A 25,878-nucleotide genomic window follows, 5' to 3' on the forward strand; every position below is an offset into this window, starting at 1 on the left:
CTTTTCATTTGCCACTCGAAAGTTCATGAAAAACACCAAAATAGGATGGGAATTCCCTCTTTTTAACTTGGGTTTTAATGTCATTCACACTCAATCAAATTTCACTTCTAAAAGTCCCAAGTAAAAGCTTGGAACATAAAACAGATTCTCCTCTTTAACGATTCCATTGGGACTTATTCCTTAAACTGTTATGTTGACAAAATATTTCTGGATGTTCCAAAGCAAATATTACTGGAAATATTTAATAAATTAATTAAATAAATACTTTCCACCCCGTTTGTCAGGATCTAATTAGGTCGGGCCGTTTAGGAAATAGCCCTACTCCAATTTTGCTTAGGGATCGTTACTGGCCCCATATAGTTCTCAAGGGCTTCGCTCTTATCTATTTGACTGTCCTATTTAGTTTGCGATTATTGTTTTCCTTGGCAGTGATCTCCCTTGTCAACCTTTATAAATTTGCGGAAAGAGAACATTATTTTGCGACAATCTGCCGTCTTTAAATTACAAATTCAAATCAAATATTTATTTGTTTAGGGAGTGGAAAATGATTGTGGTTTGGGTCTAAATCTGGAATGTTTAAATATGCGAGTTGCCAAATGTGTCTTCAGCACCGGAGAGGTTTCAGTGAAATGATTCCAAATATAAAATGTTCCGTTTGATCACGTAAAAGAAGAAAATAAAAAAGACAATATTTATTTAATTTTTTAAAGAACATTCAATATAGATATCTACATCATCAATTAATCTATCTCTAACTCTTATATACCAGTCATGCCGGAAGTTTTAAACTAAGTTCGAAACTGCTAATTGGTCTTAAACTTCAAGTGGTGCTTGAACTTAAATTGTGTTTATTCATCATAGTATCTAAGATTTTCAAAAGGCATTATAACTCCACCCCAAACGCCTAATGTATCTGCTGCAGTTGCCTCTGTTTTTCTATCAATAGAGTTTCACATGGAAATTTGATTCTTAGGCTCCCACGACTTTTTCCTTTCAGTTCGACCTCAGTGCAGATTTTATTATATAGTTATATCTTGAAAGAGCCAAAAACAGCAAAGCGTAAAGAGATAAGTTAATTTGGAGTGAAAGTTGAAGGAAACCAGGCACGAGGAGCTTTTCAGTTGAGCGTTTTTACTTGCTTTACTTTGAAGAAGAGATGATAACAATCAAATGTCATTTGTTGTTTGTGATTAAGTTTCATCCTGATATTGAATATATTAGTTTATCACATCGAAACACATCAATAACAATTTTAATAGGAATATCAGGTAAATATGGGTTTATTTTTGAGGCTCAATTATGTATATCGCTGAAATCGGTTGATTTTGTTTCGTTATAAGCCTTGAGCGAATCAATTAAGTGTAGAATTCTTAGAAATGCATTTTAAATCATTTTCAATATTTCTAAGTAAAAAGTAGGTCTCGGAATTTGTTGGTATTTTCTCAAGGCTAATTGACTAACGTTCGTCCGATGATGCGGTCACGGGATTGGTCCGAAGCAATTTTGACAAAGAAAACGGCTATGATTTTCGGTTATTAATCAACTAGCATAGTACATTTTAATATTCCCGAATTCACCAAAATTGTTGTGTACAATTATCTACTAATTTGGACTTAGTCGGATTCACAGCTATACAAAATAAATATATACCTTTAGAAATAAAAATTGAAAAGAGCTAGGAAACGTCGCATCGTTTAAGGAATCGAATATCCACCCGTGTCTGGAAATTACAGAAATTTCAATATTGTTAAACTAATGATGCACCTATTGGTCTTTCACATCCCCACAAAAGGCCAAATGTCAGAGGATAATTCAAAATATTATGTTGCTGACTTATCATATTTGTCATTCGCTTTATAATATTGCCGCATAGAATACCAAAATTTAATTCCGATAGGGGACCCCTCCGGCTCCGTTCATCCTCAAATCTAAATTACCGGAATATCTTAGACGCCAGCCACGGAAATTCCCATCATTGAGTTAATATTGTGGTTAGCCTGCATAATTGGGTTCCCAGGATACACAATCCCTCCGCTTTAGATGACAGAAATTGGTTTAAGCTGACAAAATGCAGATATCTCTAACAGGGCTAGAAAGTTCTAATGTGGAAACCATCTGAAAATTGAAGTTTTCTAAGAAGCGAACAATGGCTGTGAATTACAAATTCGTTTGTTAAAATTCGCAGTTCCGTGAATATTGCCAGGAATATTTTATTAAAATAATGGTTTCATTTAAATTTTGTTGATTTGTGCAAATTAGTTGTGGATTTGCACAAGACATCTAGTTTTCCTGCAAAATGAAGTTATGGCATTAAAATTTTGTTCCTTTTTTACCGCATTAACACCGCTCAAATTTTGATTATGTGCAGAGATATCAAATCAAGTATCTCTCACCAACTCTAAAAAATCTAAAAAGCTGCCTAATGCAATTTTTCTCTTTTAGCCGGATCCATTGCTAGCCGTAGCTGTCAAATGTGACAAATGCGACATGATCTTGAATTTCTTTATTTCTTCCATAAATATTTATCCACCGGTGGACAGACCCTCGATCAGTTTTGAACAACACAGACTCTTCCAATTTAATAAAAATCTTGGTTTCCCATAAAATACAGATGTTTTCGATTGCGAATATACCAAGTTTTTGACCGTTCGATTATATGAGTGATGTTAAAAATTTTGACACACCCCCTCACTATACCCATTCGTCAAATTTGGCCTCTGATACTGTTGCTTATCTACACAGGGGTCAAATCTGCAAACAATGGCAAGTTGAGATTTTTACTAAGGTACAACAGCACATATTTTTGAAAATTGCCCAAACAAGTTCAACTACGGATTCGGCCTCAAAACTATATATGTATTACTGCAGAGAGGGTCTTTCAATTTTTTAAATAGTCAACAAGAAAGTTGTGATATAAATGAGATACTTAATTGGATATCGATGTAGGTACATCTAGTTTAATTCTATTTATAGCCTTGTCATGAACTATTTCGGACATGCATTTTTGATTAACTGAGTTCACTGTTCAAATAATAAAGCCTCCATTAGGAGAATTAGTTTGAAAACTTTGGTAATCTGAAAAGTCCCTTACTAAATAATTCTTAGTCAAAAGTGGTAGGCAATGTTTATTCGTTTATATGGCAACTTTGCTCAAAAACTATTACATTTTAACTTCTATTGGGGCTCAAGGACAATATTTTTTGCATAAAACAAACCATTAACCAAGTTAATATTGCAGCCACGTGTAAACAACATTTTAATTGTATGAATTAAAATGAAGGCCCCGGCGGGTTATAAAACAAACAAATTGCATGGAATTCTCTCCTAGTTTCAAAACACTCCGCAATTTCTTCTTACCTAACATGAAACTATAGTATTATTTCGAAAAGGAAGGTATAACAAGATTTCCCTCAAACCTCCAACCAATAAACCTCATTATAACGCTTAAGCATTATATAACAGACAATATTAACTTCAATAACTGCAATGTTTCGCTATCAGATACTTTGGATAATTTAAATTAACATCGGAAACAAGCAGAGATGGTCTTTTAGGAAGGCTAACACTCCGAAATATACTGGGTGTTGGTGAACTAGGTTGCATAAATTTAACCAATGATTAAGAACATTAGTTTAAATGAAAAAGTTCCTTACAACAGATATTATTTAGTGGCTACAGGATTACTTGCCATTGTGTGGTTGAGTAAAGTATGCGACATAACTGGAGTTGATATGACGAGAATACTCTTTAGTCCTTGAAGCTGGTACTAATAGAGGAAATTGAGAAAATGAAAACAAAATATCGAGGTAAGAACATTAAAACTGTGAACGTATGTCGAAGTATAATGATTGGCCAAGTAGTGTTTAATAATAGTGTCTGGGACAGAATATCGAAGTAAACCAGATTTACAGCTGCCTCATCAATGTCATCAAACTAGGACTGCCGCAATTACTCGACAATTGTAATTAAATTATAACCGATTAATTCTCAATTTGTGATATAATTAATCTTCCAATTAGTACTTACGAGATTTATCATTTAGTAATTAAATTATGTGACCGCGGAGGTTTTCGCAATCAGAAAAAAACGTCCAACCGGGGAATCTGGCTAATAAGTCTTAATCAATCTTTAGCGGAAATCAAAAACCGAACTGTTTGGGTAAATTTTCCTTAGTTTATAAACTTTCATACATTTTCAGGTTCCGTAAGGCTTCCTTTCCACAAATTTGTAGAAACTTTAGGTGTTATTATCCTGGCTGAAACCTAAATTAAGCTACAAATACCCTTTCATTTCCAGAAGTTTGAGATTTCTTGAGAACTCGCCGGATTTACCTAAAAAAAAAACACACATTTTCTGCGGATTTATCATAATTTATTTACCTAATCCGTAAACTTCCAATTTTCTAGTTTTTTCTGCTATTTCTGGCATTTCGCTATTCCTAGCTAAAGGAGGATTATGCGAATGTAGTGGTTATTCTTCTCTGTTAAAAAGTGGCTAATTAAAAATTTTTTTTGTTGAGTTCCTACCGAACGTATATACTGAATAAAAGATAAAATCAATAATTATAAGTTGCCCCAACTTTTGAGCAAAAATATGAAAATACGAGTAGGAACTTCCCAAGATAATATTACTTGAAAATTATTGCCCTCCGAAGTAATTCCCCCGGCAACTTTTTCGTACTGCACGCAAAGCAAATGAAATGGTTCAATAATGTGTCGTGCTATTGCATTGTCTTATTTATATCCCGCTTCCATGAAATTTTAGGCTTTATGGAAATATTTCAGAACGTACATTTAAAAGCATATTATTAACTAATTAATAATAAAACCGAAAAAAGTGGTCTATATCTCCGCGAGCAAATGAATTAATATTATTCCGTAACTTGAAATTTCTTGAACACGATGAGAAATGACGAACAAAACTTTCCAAGCACCACAAAAAGATGAAGAAAAACGATTTCTGTTTCATTAAAGTTATCTATTTTCATTGTTAAAAGCCGAAACAATATGTCAGTTTATATGAGACTAGACACTCTTAGCCGTACAGCAAACAATAAATCAGTTCCCAACAACTCATAATCTGCTCTCTCCGGTGTTCCTCTTACATTATAAATATTCAGACATGATGCATTTGAGCCTTAAGGGCAACATTCGGGGTCCCTTATTTCATTTTACCCATTTAGCAAGAGGTATATTGTGTACGCCCTTCTGCTATTTCAATGGCTCCATTTTTTGTTGCGAAGACACGGCATGAATATTTTTGGGTGGTTTTGGGGCTCATGGAAGTGCAGTTAAAATGCTGAATATGTATTATGCCAACGTGGCTGGTTTGGTAGGCCAGGGATGGCAAAATAAAAAAAATATATTCAAATTTCAGGGTTAGTATTTTTTTATAATTAGAACTCAGCACAATCGCGATTTATGAAAATAACTGCTCATCAATTCTTTGTTTATAAATTAGATAAAAAAATGTTTAATTCCATTAAAATTAAAAGGAAATAAACAAAATGTTCAAATTATCATTCTATCTATGTAGAAAAAATGATGCTGCTGAATTCAAAAATATCAGTAAATACATCATATTCCGTTTAAAAAATCAATTATAATGCTGCCTCGGATATCAAGCCCAAATTTAGAAATTTTCCATAAAAAAAAGCAAAAAAGTTCAGGTGTGGTTACTTTCTATTGTCGGCTGGTATTTTTTTCGAAAAAATTTACTTAATCTTTCAAGTTTTGCCTAAAGCTTCAACAGTTTTTGAAATATTCTTACCCGCTCTTTCGTCAGATACCTACCACAGTCTTGTTTTCATAGAATTGATTCGACATATACATACATAGATTTCACTCGATCTGATTACAACAGCTTCAATGCATAACAAAATGGTGATTTCATCTTAGCTACCTTTTGCTTCAAAAATCCACATCATGTGGCAATAAGAGTCGTATTCCTACAAAGTATTAAAGGTGCCATTCCTGTAAAAAGGCTACACATGGTGACCGTGAGTGACAATATGGACTTTAAAAAAATGTATTATTTGTTTTTACATAATTCTCTATCTACGGTAATAATCAATTACAATCAATGGAACAACCACAATGCAAATTTGTTTGCAAATTACCATTTTAAATTGTATTATTTAAATTATATTCTTTGTAGCTTCTTCGGAGTAAACGCTAAAAATTCCAAACTGAATTTCTTGCAGAAAATAAATCTTTTATTCAATTTACATCTCCTCTTTGGAGTTGGAAATTTTCGGTGACTCCGATTTAAGAGAAACGAAAAGTCGAGTTAGAACCCTTAAATCGACTAACCTTATTCCTAGATCTATCCTGGATGCTTAGACTTCGGGACCTTCTCTTGAGAAGCAAAGGAGACTTTACAACCCCTTTTATCTAGACTAACAGAAGTGTAATGAAATGAGAATGAGTTCTGCTTCAAACGTATCATGACTACTTTCTATCGATTTTCGTCATCATGCCCTTATAGGAATGAAACTAAAAAATTTCGAGGCGATAACTTGATCTGTCGTAAAGTTACTTCTGATCCCATGCCTTGAAAGTTACATCCAACTTTATGCTGGATAGACATTGCAAAAACTAGACTTCTCTGAAAGCTTTTCTGCGTAATTTTACCCTGCCTGAGTTACGGAATATTAAAATATTTTTTATTTTCCGTCTTCTCACCCCAAAGCTCCTCATTCCCTATCAATTTCCGAATAATGCAGATCGATTTAAGAAATATAGCCCCCTTTAACTGATGGATGCGTATTTAAACATCACCATTCTCAGATCTCCCCGTATATCTGATGTTCTTTCTTTCGTGGTTCGAATCTCCTTTTACGTTCCCGTAGAAGATTAATTCTAAGCCCCTTTTGAACTAAGCGAAATTTGAAGTCGATTCCTGGTTTAAGGGTACGGCCGAATTTATATCCATCGCCTTTCCAATAGTAAGAAATCGAATCCCAAGAAGTCTGGATATGGGGATTTAGCATTACTGCTTTGATATTCTTCAAAGATAAACATAAGCTTTGTTTGAAACTACAGCCTTCACAGCTGCAATATTTCTCTACACTTTCCCAGCAGGATAACAAGCGTCTTCAAACTTCAAAAACTTCTGGTTAATTACGAATTTAATTGTTCCCTTCGAGTGAAACGGCCCTTAGGAGTTTCAACGCGAATTCTATAATAGAGAACTTAACGTGATCCATCTTTGTTCCTTGTCCAAGATTTCAAGACAATTATTATAGTAACAAATACAAGTTCTGTAATAGCGGAAAGTTATTACCGACAGCCCTACGAAGGTAATAAAATGCTTTCAGCACATGTTTCGTGTGGCAGGACTGAAACTTCATTAGAATGTCCACATTGGGGCTTTGTGTGAGAGCCAAATGGTGCTTTATGAACTCTGGGCAAAACGAGGGCGCGTTTCTATGGGTTTGGCAATAAGCTAAAATAGTAAAAAACGAAACACACCATTCGTATGGAAAAGTTTTATTGAAATAATCGTAGAACAATGTAGAAAAAAAAATTGAAAAGAAGAGAAATACAGGAGAGAAAAAATTGGTTTTGGGCCATACTACTATTAGATTGGATTATTTGTTAATTTCGGTCAATCACGGATGGCTTTTAGAAGGCCTTAGTCAACAAGAAACTAAGTAAATTATGTGACAACGAAGAGCACTTAGAAACAAGTGAGTGGTTTAATAGTAGAATCGATAACTCTTTAAAGCTCCCGGTAGCTTCTGGATTGTAAGGTCTTTTGAACGATATAATTTGCAAGTTTCATATTGCCAATTTGATTAAAATGATTGGTGAACAAATAATGTACCTATTTTAAAAACCAAATAGGTACCAATATAGTTCCTATCTATGTTGCTCTGTGGAAGTTTGTCGAAAATTAAAGACCTCCACTTTTGTCTGTTTAAGCTCTCATTTACCTCCACTAGTCGCATCGATCCATAACCCAAAGCTTAATTAATTACTACGTATCATATATCCATCTTTTCCTGGTATACGTATTTTTGCATGAGAAAGAAGATACACTGTATATAGGAAATGCATCCTGAGCATGCTTTACTACTTAGGGTACAAGGATCAATTACATAACATTAGTGTTCTTCTAACTTTATTTAATTAACAAAGACGGCTACATTATGCGGGGTAAATGGCGCTGAATTATTTGAATTAGTTCACATGGCTAATGGGCACAGTGGTGGTAAATGAGAGCTGTATAAGAAAAAACAAAAAAATCGTCTAATACAAATTCGTGAAACTAGCACTACATTGAAGTAAAGTTTGCACTCGAATGCTCTCCTAATAACAAAAAATTAGTAATCTTGTGATTATAGAATTAGGTATGTAATTTAATTGTAACTTCGACTCAATTTTCATTTATATTTCCAAGGAATCGAGGGTCTGGAATGTGATAGCAGTATCACATCATGTTCCAGAACCTTGAATCCTTGCAAATAACATCTGGCTCAAACTCTTCTGTCACACAACTAAAATAGAATCAGCATTAAAATTTAAAAAATCGACATTTTTGCCAGTAGTGTTAACGATGTTCCTGCAAATTGTTTATATTTCCGTTTCGGCTAATTTACAATGTCCGCACTAGGGCCTCCATTGATGTTTTCATTTGGATGTTTTTATTCGTGTCCCTCGTTAAGCTTTTAACGAACATTCTGCTTATTTAATCTAATGGGAACGTTAAATTATTAATCGAGGAGGGAGTTATTTCTGAACTAGGTTAAAAAAACTTAGATACATAATATCCATTTCCTCCCTTTAAATATTTGTTTCGCGGGTGTCAATTGGATGAAATTGGTAGTGTGAAGTTGTTTTGAGTTTGTAAACAATTTCCAAATAAAAGAGCCATGGTTTGCATGCTATTTGAAAGTTAAAACCAATATTTGTCCTAGTTGCGCAAAAGTTTGGAAGTAAACTCCCAATAGACGTTTTGTGGTTGGTTCTAGGTCGAATGGCTCGGAGCGCGTGTTATTGGACAACTCTGGAAGCTTTGTTTGAGACTTATAGAAGGAACATGTTTACCTAATTTACTAAGGCTTAAATAACTATTAAAGGACGATCATTTTGGTAAAAGGATAATTTTCACGGTGACTAAAGGAAGGGAGCTATACACAACCATATTGCATTATCTATATGAGGGGCCTCCTTGATAAATTTACCTGAGCTGTAGTGATGCGGCTCTTTAACAAATTTTACACAAACATAGTTACTGGCGCCAGTGACCGTGAAATCACTGTCACTAGAAACTTCAATTTTTTACAGACACTTAAAAATTTTCGTATTTACATAAGTAAAACCACCGGTGCTAGTCAAATGGCGCCCATTAATCGCACGTGTATAAACCTTGCTTTACAATTTTCAATTATGAGATGCAGAAATAAATTGATTAAGAAAATGACATTAACTTTAAGAGGGAGTTTCCAATGAACACTTAGTATTTTTTTGTTCTGAATAATTAATCGAGGATAGTTCGCCTCAATTGCACTACGTGTTTATTCTAAAAACTGAATGTATTAATCATCAATTAAACTGGATAAAACACCGCTTTTATTTCCATATTGGTTTTCATGTAAAAATTATAACTAGCGAATGTTCTAAATAGTTTACCTGTCCATGCTCCTATACGGTAAACATGAAAGGCTGATAATTGTGAAAAATAAAAGAAGTTAAAAATTACACTTACAAAAAAAACACAGTAACAGGGAGTGGAAAAAAATCCCACAGTTATTTAGGAAGAATCTTAGTTTCCTCACGCAATTGCGTGTGGTAACTGCCAACTAATCGTGATTGTGGAAAAAATAAACCTTGACACTGATTTTATTTTTAAAGATATGTATACTATAGCTTTAGTTGGAAGTAGTTATTCAGACTGTCACTATCTCATATTAAAATAAGTACAGGAAACATTTGAAGACATGAAGACTAAAATAGTTAATCATTTTTCAAAATCGTCTTAAGTTACAGATGCAAAAACTTTTCTTTATGTCTTAACACATGTAATTGTGTAGCAGATATCAAAGTATTTGACGGATTTTTACTTTTTACTTAAATTTGACACTTATCAAAATTTGACACATAACAATTTTTTTAAAGATACCGCTTGTATACGTATCTGGCACTAGTGTTATAAAATGTCCAGTTAAGAAAATACATTTTGCTCTAATGCACAATTTTATAATAGGTAGCCAAATATACACAAAATCAAAGAACATAGCCAATACTTGCTGTAAATAAAAAAAATATTGCAATTAACTCGTGTATTAATGGGCCATTAATACTGTCAATGCCAGTTGCGTGTTCGCTTCACTCATATGTTAAAGTGTTTGGATTATTAAGCGCCGTCATTAAAACACTTATTGGTTAAATATTAATTAATTTCAATTCATATGTCAAAAGTGTCATGTGTCACTGACATTCAGGGTACATTGCCTAATATTATGTTAATATTGTCTCTTACTGAAGTTGACGGTCAAAACGAAAATATTCAAACAAACTCTATTTGACTTGTACGCCTTGATAAAATGTCTGTACAATGATTTACCAATCAGACATTTACCTTCTTACCGTATAAAATTTGACGCTAACTTTTCAAAGGCATTCTTGAAGATAAAATTATGAAAGCTTTCACCATGCTATATTTAACAATCCCTCTAATGCATTTGCTAAAAGCCAAACTTACTTTACCAATGCGGAAAAATAACTCTACCGCACTTGGTGCTTAGGAGTACACTTTTCCACAGCAAAATCAGTGCGGTTTCTTCCCGCGAGTAGGAAAAATTATTTCTTGGAAAACTTTGTGTCACCGTAAAACAAAGTGATACTAGTTTAAAAAAAATTAAATTCCTTTGGTACACTATAAAGATAAATGTGCAGGTAATATAGTTTGCTTACCTTTTATCAATGGAGGTGATCCATTCCATAATTTAATGGTACCGCGCCGCCCCGCGATTCAACCCTAATCGAACTGAGTAATTTACGATCTCGCGACGTTTCGACTGTTATGTCGACTGTCTGTTATATTCATAGCGGACGCATCCATTTCAGCGGGAAAGCAACAACTGGCTCCTTTACTCCTTTTCGTCACGTTTCGCTGAATGTTGCGGGACGAAAAGGTGGTGCGCAAGACGCGCCTTCGGGATGGACCTCTATTTTACCATGGACGGTAAAATAGAGGTACAAGTCCCGATGTAAACCTGTGGTGCATTTAAACGGGAGTCTTGCTACCTCCGCCGCACTCAATTCATTTATTCCTTTTTTTACTCATCGGTTTAATTACGACCGCAGGGTTAACGAGTTTTTCATAATTCTATATAAGGTCGAGAAAATGAAATTAATTGATGAAAAGTTAATTATGAGGATTTGTGATCTGCAGAGACTGCGACCAAATATAAATTTGTTATTTAGGAATCTACTGCTTTTAAGTATCATTCATTTGACCAATTTAAGCCAGAAAAATAGACTTGCAGGAATATTAAGAAATACTACTTTGAACATATTGATGATGCCTTTTTATTAACATGAATTTTAAACCTAATAGAATAACAAACAAGCCATATTTAGTAAACTATTAACAATTACCTAATACATCACAATAAGCATTAGCTTTTATGCTGGAGTTGGGGATTCAGGAACGTTAAAAATCCTATAATATATTATATACAAGTGTATGCAATTGGAACAATAATTAACATCCCCATTAGTAAAAACTACATGTTTTATCTCAGAATAAATTCGATGTTCCAAATAGATATTGTATTTTTTGTCGTATTTCAAATTAAAGCAAGTAGGGGTGATAATGGAAGAATAATTGGGAAACGCTTTAATAATTTAGATTAACATTGACCATCTAGTTGATACTACATTAAAGAAAAATAACCCATTTTTAATTGTCCAAATGTGTTCGCATAGATTACGTAATGTTATTTTTATATATAGTAAAAGCGCATTTTTTTCAGCAGAGATAGAACAAAATGCAAGATAGACTAAATTGTGTGCTTTTTTAGATAATATAAATTAATCAGAAGATTTTCATAAAAAATAAAAAGAAATATTCAAATACCGAGAAATAAATTCGTTTTTCGACCACAAGCTAGAATTAAATTACAGATTGAAGTCCATAGACCGAAAGTGTTTCAATATTACATTCCTAAACGGTAAATTGGAATAGAACAAATGAAAATTAATATGCGATCTACCCCTTTTATTTCGGTAGGGTAATTTCAAATGCAACAAACGCGCAAAACACCCATACGACAAATATGGAACTTCCCGAAATATCAGTGTCATCTCAGAATAGCACACCGATTGCCGTACGTTTATATGAAATATCACTCTATTCTATTTTTGCCATTCAGAGTCAAAACAGAATTGAGGATTGCATCCTAACATCGTCAAATTATCTTGCTTATAACGTAAGGATTTGTGTGGCAGCTACAGTAATTTATCTGCAAAAAATTTATTTTTAAAGAAACCACGCACTACTGACACTATTAATTCGAAAAAAAAACTATTCACTAATTAAAGCTACCGCCATGGCGGCTCCTTTAGCTGCATCGCCCCCTTTTGTAAACACCAAAGGAAGCTGGTAAAGGTGTTGAACCTCCTTTTGTAAAACGACATTTCGTGACAAACCCGATCCATTTCCTACAATTCTTGTTATTTTAGCCTCTTGCAGAACTTCCTTTGGCATCATACTACAACCAAATCATAAATCATACCATCAGAAATAACTCCCAAATCAAAGGATCATCATTAAAAAAAACTCGAAGAAACTAAAATATCGAACGTACAATAGTGGTCAAAATTATAGCAATTTTTTAAAATTTCAAATAATTTAGACTTAACGACCTAAATTCAAAATAGGTTTTGAAAATATGATTCTACAATGACTGTTGATGATAAAGTATATAATAATAAAACAATAATAATTTGTATACAAAAATAAAAAAATATATTCGTTTCGACCTGGACAAAAATATAGCAACTTTTTCAAAATAATTATAAAGAGTAAAAAACTTCAACAAATTACAAATTAATTGTTCAATAATTAATATTTTGTATAATACCCTCGCTGCTGAAAAACTTCTGCATATCTTCGTGGCATTGACTTTATTAAATTGTTGATGTAATTGTTATCAATACTCTTCCAGGCTTCTTGAAATGCCTGAAATAAATCCTGTAAATTGGAATATGTATTATTCTGATTTTTATTATCCACATATTCCCACAAATTTTCTATGGGATTGAGATCGGGAGATTGCGATGGCCAAGTAAGAATTTCTATCCTTTCCTCTCTAAACCATTCTGAAACAAGTTTCAATTTATGTTTGGGGTCATTATGTTGTTTGAAAATGCTTCTTAGTGGCATGGTTTCTTCAAGATATGGTTGTAAATGATTCCTGAGGATATCTCGGTATATGAATCGATTCATGCGACCTTCTATTTTGTGAAGCGTACCCATACCAAAACTAGAGGAACAACCCCAAACCGTAATCGAACCTCCTCCATGTTTTACGGTTGGTAAAACAAACTTTTTTTGCAACCTTGCGCCTTTGGGTCGTCTAACGTATAATGGGCCATCACTTTTAAATAAGTTAAATTTGGACTCATCGCTGAAAACTACCAATTTCTACTGTTCAGATGTCCAGTGTTGATAATTCTGCGCAAACTGAAGTCGGGCTTTGACGTTCTTCTTAGACAGCAATGGTTTTTTCGCTGGTCGCCTACCAAATAATCCATTTTCCACTAATCTTATGATCTTGGAAATGATATGGGCTAGGCCCGTTTCCTCTACATGTGATTCTATATGACTGGATGATAAAAATTGATTTTTTTGACACATTCGAATTATCCATTTATCAGTTCTTTTTGTAGTTTTCTTTGTGCGTCCTGAATTTTTTACAGCTGCTTCACTTCCTGTTTGTCTGAATTTATAAATAATTCGAGATACAATTGACTTATGTACACCCAAACTCTTTACAATTTCGCTTTGCCGTTCGCCACTTTTATACCGCTCAATGATAATTTTCCTGATCTCTAATAAGATTGTTTTACCTCGACCCACAATGAAAATCGTCGATTTAATTTAGAATATAAAACGTCTTTAAACACACAAGGCTGTAAATCAAGTGAATCTTTAAAATTCCAAGAGTTGCTATATTTTTGTCCGGTATTGAAAAAATATGTTTTGATAGTTTCTTATAGGAATTGTTGATATTTTATTTTGATGCATTTTAAACATCAACGGTTGTGGAAGATAAATAATATAAAAACGTATATTGGATTTAGCCGAATAGATACATTTCATTTAAAATTTTTAAAAGTTGCTATAATTATGACCACTACTGTAGGTCTTGAATATATTCGTCTGTTATCTGTTGCCAGTTAAATGCTTGATGGTAATTAGCGACTGGTTTAATCCCAGTCCTACGATTACGTTTCATGATTTATTGCGAAATTAGTCTTTAATGATTATTGTGTATGGCTACTTTCAGGATTTCCGACACATAACAATGTGGTATGTGATGAGACAATTAACAGAACTTAATCGTTCTGGATCTCCGGTTTGTTTCAAATTATGTATTCGGTCAACATCCATGAAACGAAAACTTAAGAAAATATACATTCTTTTTACCTGTGTAAGTTATCCAATAGGCCTCGGCAAAGGGCACGAAAAACGTTTCCTAAACCTAAATTTCCTACATGAATATTCCGCACAGAGGCACTGGCATCAGGCGCATGTCTTTCTCCTAAACAAGTAGGCACGATGACGAGATCGGACAATGAATTATCATCTTCACTGAGAGCTAAAATTTTCTCCCACACTTTCGCTAGAAAGGGCAATTCAATGTACAAGAATCCCAGACCATATTAAAACTTACATTGGGGAACACTAAAACCCAACTCTAATGTCCACTGTTGTAACATTTTGACAAAAGTAGCCAGACTATTTCCACCATTTAGTGAAGCAGCAATGGCGATGTATTGATGCTTAAAGTATGGGAAATATTCGACTGAAGAATTCACCGGCCGATCCGGAGGGTGATAATTTTCAGCCACGAAAGTAATTTGGGCTGATGTTGAAATATTTATGACTGCATCTGAAGGAGTTTCTAGAGTTGAGAGAACTGAGCACTGTATATCTCCGTAACCTAGACCTACGGAATTTTCTCATAATAATTTTATAGTAATTCCACAGTTGGGGACATTCTTCTACTAATAATCAAAATATAAATAACTCGAAAAGGGATAGTTGGAGTAATATCAACGAGTTGCACTTTTTTGTATAGAAAGTTCTATCATTAAATAGAGGACACTCTATAGACTTCGACTTCACTTAGAAACAGTTATTCAAATCACGAAAAACAATAATAATAACAAAACGGATAGTTGCGTAAGTAAGTGCTATCAATAAACTTAATTTTTCTTGTTAGGTAAATCAGGGAATAAACAAAACACATTCCAAGCAGTTATTGGTAGTTTCAAAATTACAGTCCGTAAACGTCAACAATTACATAATTGAATAATGGAAGCATTATTAAACCATTTACAACGACAAAACAATTTTCTTGCTAATGAAAATGTGTTTTACTGCTAAAGTACATGCCATTACAACAAACCTATAGGGGTTCCTTTAGGAATGCCATGCCAGCTGTCGACCAAGTGGCCAGCGATTTGACTAGAATCTCGAATTTCCGGCAAAATATGAATGGGAAATCCTGCCTTTTCTAAAATATCCACGTTCCATGAATTGGATTTGCAATCGAAATATCCCCAAGATGCTGCGTTTTGGTTGCACATAACGGGCTTTTCCAAGTCACATAACATGGCAATTAGGAAGTCTGTTATGGTGGCTGCACAGTTGAACTTTTTTAACTTTTCAGGTCTAAAACCATTATTCATAGACAATACTTCAAAGATATTACCAGAAACTAACTTGTGCCTAACCATCCAAAACAGGGTGGCACACCCAAAACCTGTAGCGACCTTCAGATGACTTTGCGCCTCAGGAAGAGTAGAAAGAAATGAGGGATCACACCTATTATCTTGCCAGGTATAAAGGGCGGAAACGCGGTCTTTTTTTACATCAAACCGGACGCTCTTTTCTCTGCCTACGATATCCCAAGCCTTTTCCTCAGGATCGTTCATCCATAGCATTACTCCATGCATTTGCCCGCAAATTCCAATTCGGCTTACCTGAGCGAAATTTATGTTGTCAGTTAATAAACATCACTAATTTATAATGTAACTAATTTTATAATGGAATAATAGTTTATGAATCTGCCGAACGGATTGCAATTAATTGCTTTGTAAACTATTGGCGCGAGTATACAAACGTCCTGTAAATTGTTTCATGCTGGCAGTATTAACAGATTAATTTAGAATGGAAAATTTTCTACAAACGTTAGTAAAAAAGCAAGTATGACAAGAAACAAAAAAAGAAGGGTACTTTACCTACTTTTTGCACCAATTGCTTTGGCAACTTCGAAACACATAAATTAACTGCAGAAATAATGGTAGAAACATCCTGCTTGTTTCCTCCAGGACCAATATCACTGGGCACATTTGAACGAGTATCTTTTCCATGGTGAGCTTCCAAGGAATGATCTTTTGTGTTTATAATGCATACTTTTACAGATGTGGTACCCACATCTATGCCCAGAAAATATTGGTTCATTTTTGTATAACTGTAATGAATGATAAAAAGAAAATGACAAAATATTCAACTCAATAAAGATCTTGATTTTATAAAATGTTTTTACAAAAATTTGGCAACATTTGAAATTTAATTACTGCATTAAAGTGTAATTTTTACAAGTACTAATTAATATCATTTTTAATAGAGAGCCTTTTTCTTTGTGAACATTACAATACTCAACTGATTATTTATTATTTCAATACTACTAGTTATTCTAGTTTCTTATTAACAATGCTGACAAGTACCTACTGAAATAAGGATCCTGTATATTACTACTATATAATTCAGTATCTATTGCCCTTAAATATGTTATCTAACCTGAACTAACCCCAAGTGTTTAAACATTGTGCAAATTCAAATTAATATTAATATGTATATAATGTAAAACTTGGCTGTGTAAGAGAGGGTGTTGGTGAATACTTTGTAAATATAAGTGCATCAGTTTTGGTGATCTTTACATTGCAAGATATAACTTTTGTTAGCTATTAGTAAAACCTGTGCAACATAGCACAGCAGTTAGTTTTTTCTACCCAATTTTGGCCATTTAGCCATAATGTCTTAAAATCTTAAAATTTATATTGACTCAACCATTGTAATGCCTTTTTTCAAGCATTTTTGATACTGAAAAAAATATCATATATTTTAACAGCAGATATTAAGACCAAAATTTAGTAATAATAATAAACCAATAAGGAACTAGTGTAAATAATTTTGATTTAAAATACTGGAGGTGTCTAAGCAATAATAACACAAAAAACTTAACTAGTAACAGGACTCAATCATGAGTTCCAAACAAAGAAAATTAATTTTGGAAAAAATACAGCTCCACACTTAAGTTTAACACTTATTTAAACTACTATTAATAACACCTATTATACTTCTGACAACTTACATTTGGTGCTTTAACATCTTCTCCCAACCTAAACCAAACATAAACTGACTGCTGCATATGAAGGACCCACACACAATGTCTGATATGAGTATATTAATTAAATGAAAGCACACTACTTACTAGCTATCTGTTTTGACTCCCCCTGAGGTTTCTCTAAACAAACTACAATATAAACACTTCCTATACTTCCTATATGGAATTTACTTAGTAATATTGTTTATCTAACTTATAGATAGGTAGATAGGCAATACTTTTTATCTCATTTATTGATTTAGTACCTTATAACATATATTAAGCTTATAGCAAGTGATGGGACATAAACCTTTCAGTAGTAATTTATTAATTCATTATTAATATAGTGTAGTCTTTATATAAGGTTTACATATAGAATGCCTAAGGGCACTAATAAACTTCAAGTAAGTATTGAGACTTGTAATGTATGAATATATATTGAGAACTGGATTTCTTAAGGAATTTCTTAGCAATACTGTGAATTATATTTACTACACTCTTACTTATTTTTTGTATGAATATATCTCATGTTTTATTTGGTGTTACAATCTCAATATGCCTTACCTGTTTCTCCAGAAGTCCAATAAGAATCTCCTTACATGAGAATATATAGCAGGATATTCTCTACTTATTTACCTAAAAATTTTAAATGAATATAATCCATAACACTTATTTTAACACAAATTTATTCCAGTTGTAGCACATACATACAAAAGTACATAAAAATAACAGTAGATCACAAATACTTAATTCCAATTATGTAATAATCTCTAATTTTGCAGATAAGCGTTATTTAGATGAACACTTATTCCTTAATACATTGATAATTTACTAAAATGGTATTTATATGTTTTATCTTTTTATAGATATTTATAATTAGGAATACAAGTGCCTATTATTTGAGAATTTTGTTTACCTGGTTAATCGAAGATTGTTGTAACCAAGCTTGTAGAAGCTATAGTTTGGAAAAAGCTGTAATTAATTGAATGATTTTGTAGTGGGGATTAAACCCTTAATTGGGCTACCTTATTTATAAATAAATAAATAGTAAATGTGTTCTTTTTTAATTAAAAATTGATACTCGTTAGGCTTTTTCGGAAATCGCGAAATGGTTCAAATTGCTCGTTGTCAACTAAATTCCACCCAATCGGATTTATTCCCGCTGATAGCCAGCCAATCCAAATGATTGAAATAAACTAATAAAGATTAATCCGATTCGCGTCATTGTTTCCGAAAAGTCTTATTAAAAATTGAGTAGGCGTTCTATTTCCTTTTGTGACCTCTCCGTCATTCTGTTAAGCATAATCAACTCCTCTCTATTTCGCTACATCAGTGCAACAAGGACAGAACTGTGCCCGTGCAGCTTTGACAATAGATTTTGAAAAACTACACATTATTGAGGTTGATATGAATACCAGTGAGCACATTAATATGTCAATACTATAGTTATTTATTAGCTATAATGATACAGGACGTTTTATTTCGATTTCCATTAATTCTTGTTCTTGCGATATATTTTTTAGAGTTTTCTTAAAGATCAGAAAGTCAAACTATTTTTCAAACTTTAAAGAAATGCAATAAAATACTTAAATTGCCGACGACCAATTAGACTGTCACTACCAAACCAGACACAAATATTTTCTACAAAAATCCAGAATCAATGGTAACAATTATCACGTAGTACATGAAAGTCGGTGCTACCATTGCAAATATTACCTTTGTAATATATATATAAATCTAGAATGATTACACCCTCATGTCAGGGGGCATAATGGATGCTACCTAATATTGGTTCTACTTTTCAAATATCCTAGGTTTTACCATGTTATCTACCGAAGATGACTAAAACGGATCTTAAAGAGCAAATGAGATTTTAATTGATTCTGGCTGACCGACAGAGGTCTTTATTTTTCGCATCGCCTTGTTTCTTTATATATGTTTTTTTCTTGCTGCTTAAAAATTTGTTAACTTATGTGTCAAGTAAGTCACTTTCTCAATTTAATCTGATGAAGTTACGTACGGTTCGCCCACTTGAATTACTGCCAAGTTTAGCTAAATTAACATTGTTTACTATTGATACCTTTCTAGGGATTTTTTGGTAGAAGCGCAGGAGTTTTTTGGCTAGTTAAAATTATTATTGTACTTCACTATAACATCAACACATTCGCCCTTGAGTAATCAAATAAAACTGCTAAATTGTTCTTAATATAGTTGACGGGGAGCAATTTGAAAATACCTCTGTGTAATAATGAAACATAATGTTTCTTAAAGCCAACCATCAACTTCACTTTTCACATACGTCACTATTTATTACTTGAGATAACCTAATTTTTTCCAGGGGTTTTAATTTTTAATGTAGTGTTCTCGTTTTTTCTCTCGCTTTTAATTGATTTTATTGTTTGCAACTGCAAAATTTCCTTTACATCCAGATTTCCGTAGATTTTTAGGAGATTTTACCTTTATCTACTTAGATAGAACCATATACAGTTTCATAAAGATACTATATTTCAATATTAATATATGTACATATATACATGATACAAATGGAGTCTTCAAATAATCAATCAAAAAAGCTTCTGAATAAAAGGAGTGCTCTTATAGTTTATAACAGCTTTTGTTGTAATTCTAATTTGTCTACATTTTTTAGAGCAATTTGAACAAACAGGCCTTAATTGACAGTATAATAAGTTAAACTCTAAACTACATTAAGGTGAAAAAATGAACATAAAGTCATAAAGCAAAAGATAAAGTAAAATCACGGAGAAGTATTGGCAATGAAGAAAAAGAATTGTCCAAAAAGCCAAGACGGAACACTCTGTGTCAATCAAATTTTTGATTTCTCTATTAGTAAGAAAGTTAAAGCTGAAAAATTAGAGTATGATGAAGAATCGCTTTCAAAAAAGAAAAAGAAAAGCAGGGCTTTTAATAAAAATTTCAGTGAAGATGGAAAACCTATTTGTTATGGCCCAGATTCACAAAAGAGTGACCAGCTGTAAAACTTGATTTCAAAAAATAGTGTCAATTTGTGGCGGAACCAGTAGCGCGATAAGCAGTCATCTGTTAGGCTTTGACAGTGCGACGTTCCCTAGGGGCGATCTTCCGGTTCTCTAGGTTGTTCGAACAGCCGGAGGAATCTAAAAGGCCATGGTCAATCACCAAGGCAACTCACTCTCTCTTCTCTTGTCACGGTGAAACCTAGTTTCCAACTACTAAGCTCTCACAATCACTTGGTGGATATACTCAATCATCTCATATTTAGTCATAAGTTTTCTTAGTTTATTGTGTACTGTTTAAATATACATATTTACAAGTACCTAAAAACTACTCTACATCCTAAAGATAATCTAAGGTCGGATAATGAAAACACTATCACCACATACCCGACAAATTCAAATGGTGCCAATGAGAAGGATGTTATGTCATAAGTCTAATTTAAAGATAAGTAATGTGTCGTGGTATACCGTTGTAGTGTTTTCGCTGTCCGACTTTAGATTATCTTCAGGATGTCGGGTAGTTTTTAGGTACTTGTAAATATGTATATTTAAACAGTATACAATAAACTAAGAAAACTTATGACTAAATATGAGATGATAGTGAAGTAGTTGGAAACTAGGTTCCACCGTGACGAGAGAAGAGAGTGAGTTGCTTTGGTGATTGATCATAGCCTTTTATATTCCTCCGACTGAATATTCTGGAATGTCCTGTCGGAAGTTCTGGAGGAAAGTTTTTCCGCCGGCTATTCGAACAACCTAGAGAACCGGAAGATCGCCCTAGAGAACGTCGCACTGTCAAAGCCTGACAGATGACAGTTTATCGTACTGTGGTGCACTATCCGCTCGAGAGCCGTCCACTCCGAGAACCCGCACCGACAAGTGACACACGTGTGGCAATTGACGGGGCGGGAAGATCAAAAAAGCCGTTAGCTTAGAGAGAAAAAGGGGAACCCCAAGAGATTCACGACTGGGGTTCTGGATAAAAGGAGGTTGGCGGCTCGCGGGAAACCAGAACAGTCTGTGCAACCACGTAACAATCATTTAAATAAATCTGTAAAAAGTATCGTCTTGTGTTCTGTTCCGAAAATCATTTTCCTTTGTCGACACCAACTGCTCGTTGCGTTACCCCCGATCCGATCGGTATACGCAAGCCCCTGGAATCTCGACAGTACTGCTGGTTCCGCCACAAATGCGTGGTCTAATCCAAAGGAAGACAGTGATTCTACTTTAAAAAATATAGGAAATAAATTTTCTATCACAGAACATCAGGTAAAATCGTTTTAGAGACACCTCTTAGACTTTAAAAAGAAATAAAGAATTGTGGCGTATGTAAATAATTCAGGTGTTACTTTTTAGTACCTGAATTATTTCATTTTTAGTATTAATGTTGACTGGTGGATTGATTATTATAATTAGTTTTTTGTTTCTATAGTTTTCGAATCAGACCACCATTCATTATTTTTAAAAATGGTTTTTTAGAATAGTGATCGGAATATTGAGGATACATATATATTAGATCGTTTATAAAAAGTTAGTTCTTAGTTTTTAGTTCTTGTTGTATATTGACCATCATCATCAAATACAATAAAAGAATAAAACTTATAATTTTTTAGGAAAGTAAAATATCAAATATGGTTGGAAATACTGTTAAAGCAAAGAAATCTAAGAAAAAATCAGATTCGGGAAAATTATTTAATGACTTCAAATCAAGGAGAAAGGACAGAGACCCTGAAGGGATGATAGCAGCTTTAAAAAATCATGAGTTGTCTATGGTACTGAGTGTTTTATCAAGTTTCAGTTTTTTTTTAATATTTCATAAACCCAAAGAAACTTCACAACACTGATTTTGGGTCTTAATTTATCTCAATTCTATTTTTTACATTATTGTATTTTTTTTTATTAGTTGACATCCGAGACAGATGACTCCAAAAGCAGTTCTACTATTGAAATGCCGCGGCCTAAAAAAATTAAACTAGAAGCACCAAATCCTGCAGAAAGCGATTCAATAGATGCTGCCCAATTTGAAAGTTCAGACTTATCATCTTGGGAAAAATCTCGCAGTATTAAAGAGGTAAGTGCAGATGAATATAACAGTCTTATGCACTTTGATTGTAAACATTTCACTCTTATTGGAACTAGGAAAAAATTTATCCAGGGTTGTGTTTCAATACATAAAGTTGATTACAGTTACCAAAAAAATCTAAAGTTTATAAAAAAAGTATTATGAAAAAGCAATTGTGGTTTCTTTCCATTTTTGATAATAATATGAACAAAGAAAGGTCAAAATGATTAAATTTAAGTCAAAAAAATAAATTTATGAAATTTGTTTCTTTTCTTTCATTATTTTCTAAATTAAACAACTCTGTGGCGGAGCTGACAGCGGAGAAACTGTCATCTGTCAGGCTTGTCAATGTGACGTACACTAGGGTGACCTTTCGGTTCCCTAGGTACTCCAGAACCCGGTGTAAAATCTTCCCCTAGCACTTCCGGCAGGTCATTCTAGAACATTCCGCCGGAAGGGTAGTAAAGAGCCTGGGTTAATCCGCACCTGCGCGGATCTCTTTTCTTTGTTCTAACAAGGGCCATCTGGGAACAAAGAAAAAGACAAGGACTCCCTCCTGGTTCTCGACACGGACGGTTAGATCTCTAAGCATCGCGCTACATATATTGTTTTCATTTTCTTTTCCCTTTACAATAATTTGTGTTAACTAATTTTTACAATATATACATTTTGTTTATTTACATAAGTGCCCAGCCTTTTCTACAACCTCCACAAACTCAAGTCGGTTATTGAAAGCGCCTCTCTCGAAAACCCCACGCGCACTAATCACCGACAACTCTTTCCTGTGTCGGAGGTTTGCTAGTTAGGCACTTTCACTACCCGACTTGCGTTTACGGAGGTTGTAGGAATAGACTAAGCACTTGTGTAAATATGTAAATATTGTACAAATTAGCTCGCAAATATGATTGTCAAGAAAGAAGACAATAAATCTCGCACGATACTTAAAACCTATCTCGCCGTGTCTGCCCTTGAGAATTACAACGTTTCCTTTTTATAGTCTTCCCAGATCCCCTGCTAAAAAATCCAGAAAAAAGGGGGGCCGTGCAGGTGCGGGTTAACCCAGGCTCTTTTTTTTCACCAGGTTCTGGAGTACCTAGGGAACTGAAGGGCCACCCTAGGGCACGTCTAGCCTGACAGGTGACAGTTGCTCCGCTACCTGCTCCGCCACACCTGTTTAACCACATCCATGTTAAATACTATTTACGACTTTCCCATGGTAGGTTCTGATATTTTATGCTTTGCAATTTTATTATATGCTTATACACACATGCAGGTTTAGTATTAAATATCAAATCAACTTTGCTGTTTGTTGCATAGTGATCGTCAGGGAGTATGGAAAAAAGAATAGAAAAATTTATAGAGATATTACGGAAAATAGAAACAATACATTTGACAATATTTTATTCAAATTTATGAGAGGTTTTCAAAATATTGGAAAGGTACTGTTGTAATTATGGTTAAATTGTAAAAACATCGTTGTCAAGTTCAATTTTTGAACACCTCTATCGAAACTTACATTATAATAATTAATAGCATAAAGAAAATTCAAAAATAAAAAAGTTAACTCTTCAATTTAACACCTTAATAACTCTGTCAATTTTTCAAACTGAATTTTTCTATTATTGTTGCCATACTCTCCGGCAGTCGTCCTGCAATGCATTGCAGAGCTTATCTGCCATTTAAAACTCACCATATATATTTTGGATTAGATGGTAACTGAATCAGAAGACTGTGAAAGTAGTTGTGATACTAAACCGCCGCTAGCAAAAAACATTACACTGGACGACCGAAGTTTTAAAGACAGTAATTCAGGAAATGTTTCGCAAAATAACAGTCCCAATGCATTATTTCATGATGAAACTCCGAATTTTAAAAAGGTAAGTCCAGTTGAATATAATAGACTATATGTAGTTATTATCAAGATTTCACCCTTTTTTAGATGTCCTGGCTGGATAAATTAAAGCATAAATATCCAGCACTTCAAGAACAGTCACACACTAATATTAGTTTCCCCGGTACCGATGTAAAATACTCGATATTATTGGTTCCAAAACATATCGATTTTCAAAATTTGTCTAACTTGAAAACGAAGCATTTCACAAAAGGAAAAACTGTGAAAGTAAACAATAAGGAGTTCATTTGTGAAGTCTTACCTGTGAAACCAGACCCAGTGATAGTTGCTTTTACGGCCCCTAAGCTTATTGAGCCTCAGAGTACATATTGTCTCAGAGAGTGCCTTCCGCCACTGACGCCTTTAAGTGAATTGAAATCGCCTGAGCCAGAAGGCGTAGCGTTACCGACTCAAATAAAAAACCAACGACATCCTCTATTTGGTGGTAATTACAAAAATAAAATGAAATTGTCTGAAGAAGTCTGTAGGCAGCTCCAGGAAGCTGTGGAACGGAAAAGTAAGGTGGAGAAAAAGGAAAGAAAGAGATGTAAAGTCAAGAAAAATCATTCATCTAGAGGAGTTGAGGAAAATGTCTTGAATATTTTTAATTCAATAGACACAGCTTTTAAGAACAGTACTGTATTGGCTAATTCGGAGGCTGAAAGTTTATATAATTCTAAAAGCAATCTCAAGAGACATAATAATTTTAATATTGAGCATAAAAGCAAGAAACGTAAAAGGAAAGATTTAGATGCAACGCTTGAAGATTTGGACTTTACGGTGCTAGAGGAAAATGACAAGAAAAGGAAAAGTAATTAGGGAAATGGGTGTTTTAATTTTGTAAATACCTATATAAAAAGTATTTATAAAATTTTTATTCTATGATGTTATTTACACAAAATGAAAATTTTGGAACTGATAATTATTTCAATAACTTTTCATATAATTCATAAAACACAAATAATTTACGTCCTTACCTTATATTGATAAAATCCGATGTCGCAAGATATGTATCTGCGATCTTTGATTCTATACAGGATCTACATCGATTATGGAAGAACTAAAAATAAGACTTTGGCACAATATTAGAGTCACTGAATTGGGAACATTCTTAAGGTATACTATTATTATTATATTATTGTTTTATAATCGCTTAAAGCGGTTCCCGGAGAATCACTTTATATAGGATTAAAAAAAAATACATGGAAATAGAGTGTATAGTCAAATATTTCTCCAAATCAATTTTATTCTGTTTCCGCACATTATTGTTAAATGATATCCGGTTTTTTTTAAATGGTTTTTA

General features: G+C 33.5%; 3 protein-coding genes across 8 annotated transcripts in view; 1 reads left to right on the forward strand and 2 right to left on the reverse strand.

Annotated features, from left to right (window-relative positions):
• Nucleotides 1–11,092, reverse strand: part of Epac (Exchange protein directly activated by cAMP) — an 84,867-nt gene extending 73,775 nt beyond the window's left edge. For both annotated transcript variants that reach the window (XM_066294987.1, XM_066295075.1), the window contains exon 1: nt 10,920–11,092. In XM_066294987.1, coding sequence (XP_066151084.1) covers nt 10,920–10,948 — 29 coding nt within the window. In that variant the 5' untranslated portion in view covers nt 10,949–11,092. The remainder of the gene's footprint in view (nt 1–10,919) is intronic.
• Nucleotides 11,093–11,521: 429 nt separating this feature from the next.
• LOC136347011 (sedoheptulokinase-like) lies at nt 11,522–18,886 on the reverse strand. 4 transcript variants are annotated; one of them, XM_066296737.1, is made up of 8 exons: nt 18,546–18,883; nt 18,194–18,265; nt 16,486–16,714; nt 15,964–16,223; nt 15,647–15,912; nt 14,909–15,184; nt 14,662–14,857; nt 11,522–12,721 (listed from the first exon to the last, which is right to left on the reverse strand). In XM_066296737.1, exons 3-8 carry the CDS (start codon nt 16,702–16,704, stop codon nt 12,535–12,537), a joined length of 1,404 nt encoding a protein of 467 aa, XP_066152834.1. In that variant the 5' UTR covers nt 16,705–16,714; nt 18,194–18,265; nt 18,546–18,883; the 3' UTR covers nt 11,522–12,534. The 4 variants fall into 4 exon arrangements, with proteins under 4 accessions (XP_066152834.1, XP_066152914.1, XP_066152998.1 ...); XM_066296817.1 differs by lacking the exon at nt 18,194–18,265 and having other exon boundaries at nt 18,546–18,886; XM_066296901.1 differs by lacking the exons at nt 18,194–18,265; nt 18,546–18,883 and adding an exon at nt 17,738–17,862.
• On the forward strand, nt 17,992–25,869 carry LOC136347258 (uncharacterized). 2 transcript variants are annotated; one of them, XM_066297149.1, is made up of 5 exons: nt 17,992–18,033; nt 22,236–22,394; nt 22,526–22,693; nt 24,394–24,561; nt 24,624–25,869. In XM_066297149.1, exons 1-5 carry the CDS (start codon nt 18,007–18,009, stop codon nt 25,392–25,394), a joined length of 1,293 nt encoding a protein of 430 aa, XP_066153246.1. In that variant the 5' UTR covers nt 17,992–18,006; the 3' UTR covers nt 25,395–25,869. The 2 variants fall into 2 exon arrangements, with proteins under 2 accessions (XP_066153246.1, XP_066153304.1); XM_066297207.1 differs by lacking the exon at nt 17,992–18,033 and adding an exon at nt 22,115–22,152.
• Nucleotides 25,870–25,878: the final 9 nt, after the last annotated feature.

The sequence above is a fragment of the Euwallacea fornicatus genome, chromosome 1 (genome assembly GCF_040115645.1).
Source record: "Euwallacea fornicatus isolate EFF26 chromosome 1, ASM4011564v1, whole genome shotgun sequence".
Classification (NCBI taxonomy): Eukaryota; Metazoa; Arthropoda; class Insecta; order Coleoptera; family Curculionidae; genus Euwallacea; species Euwallacea fornicatus.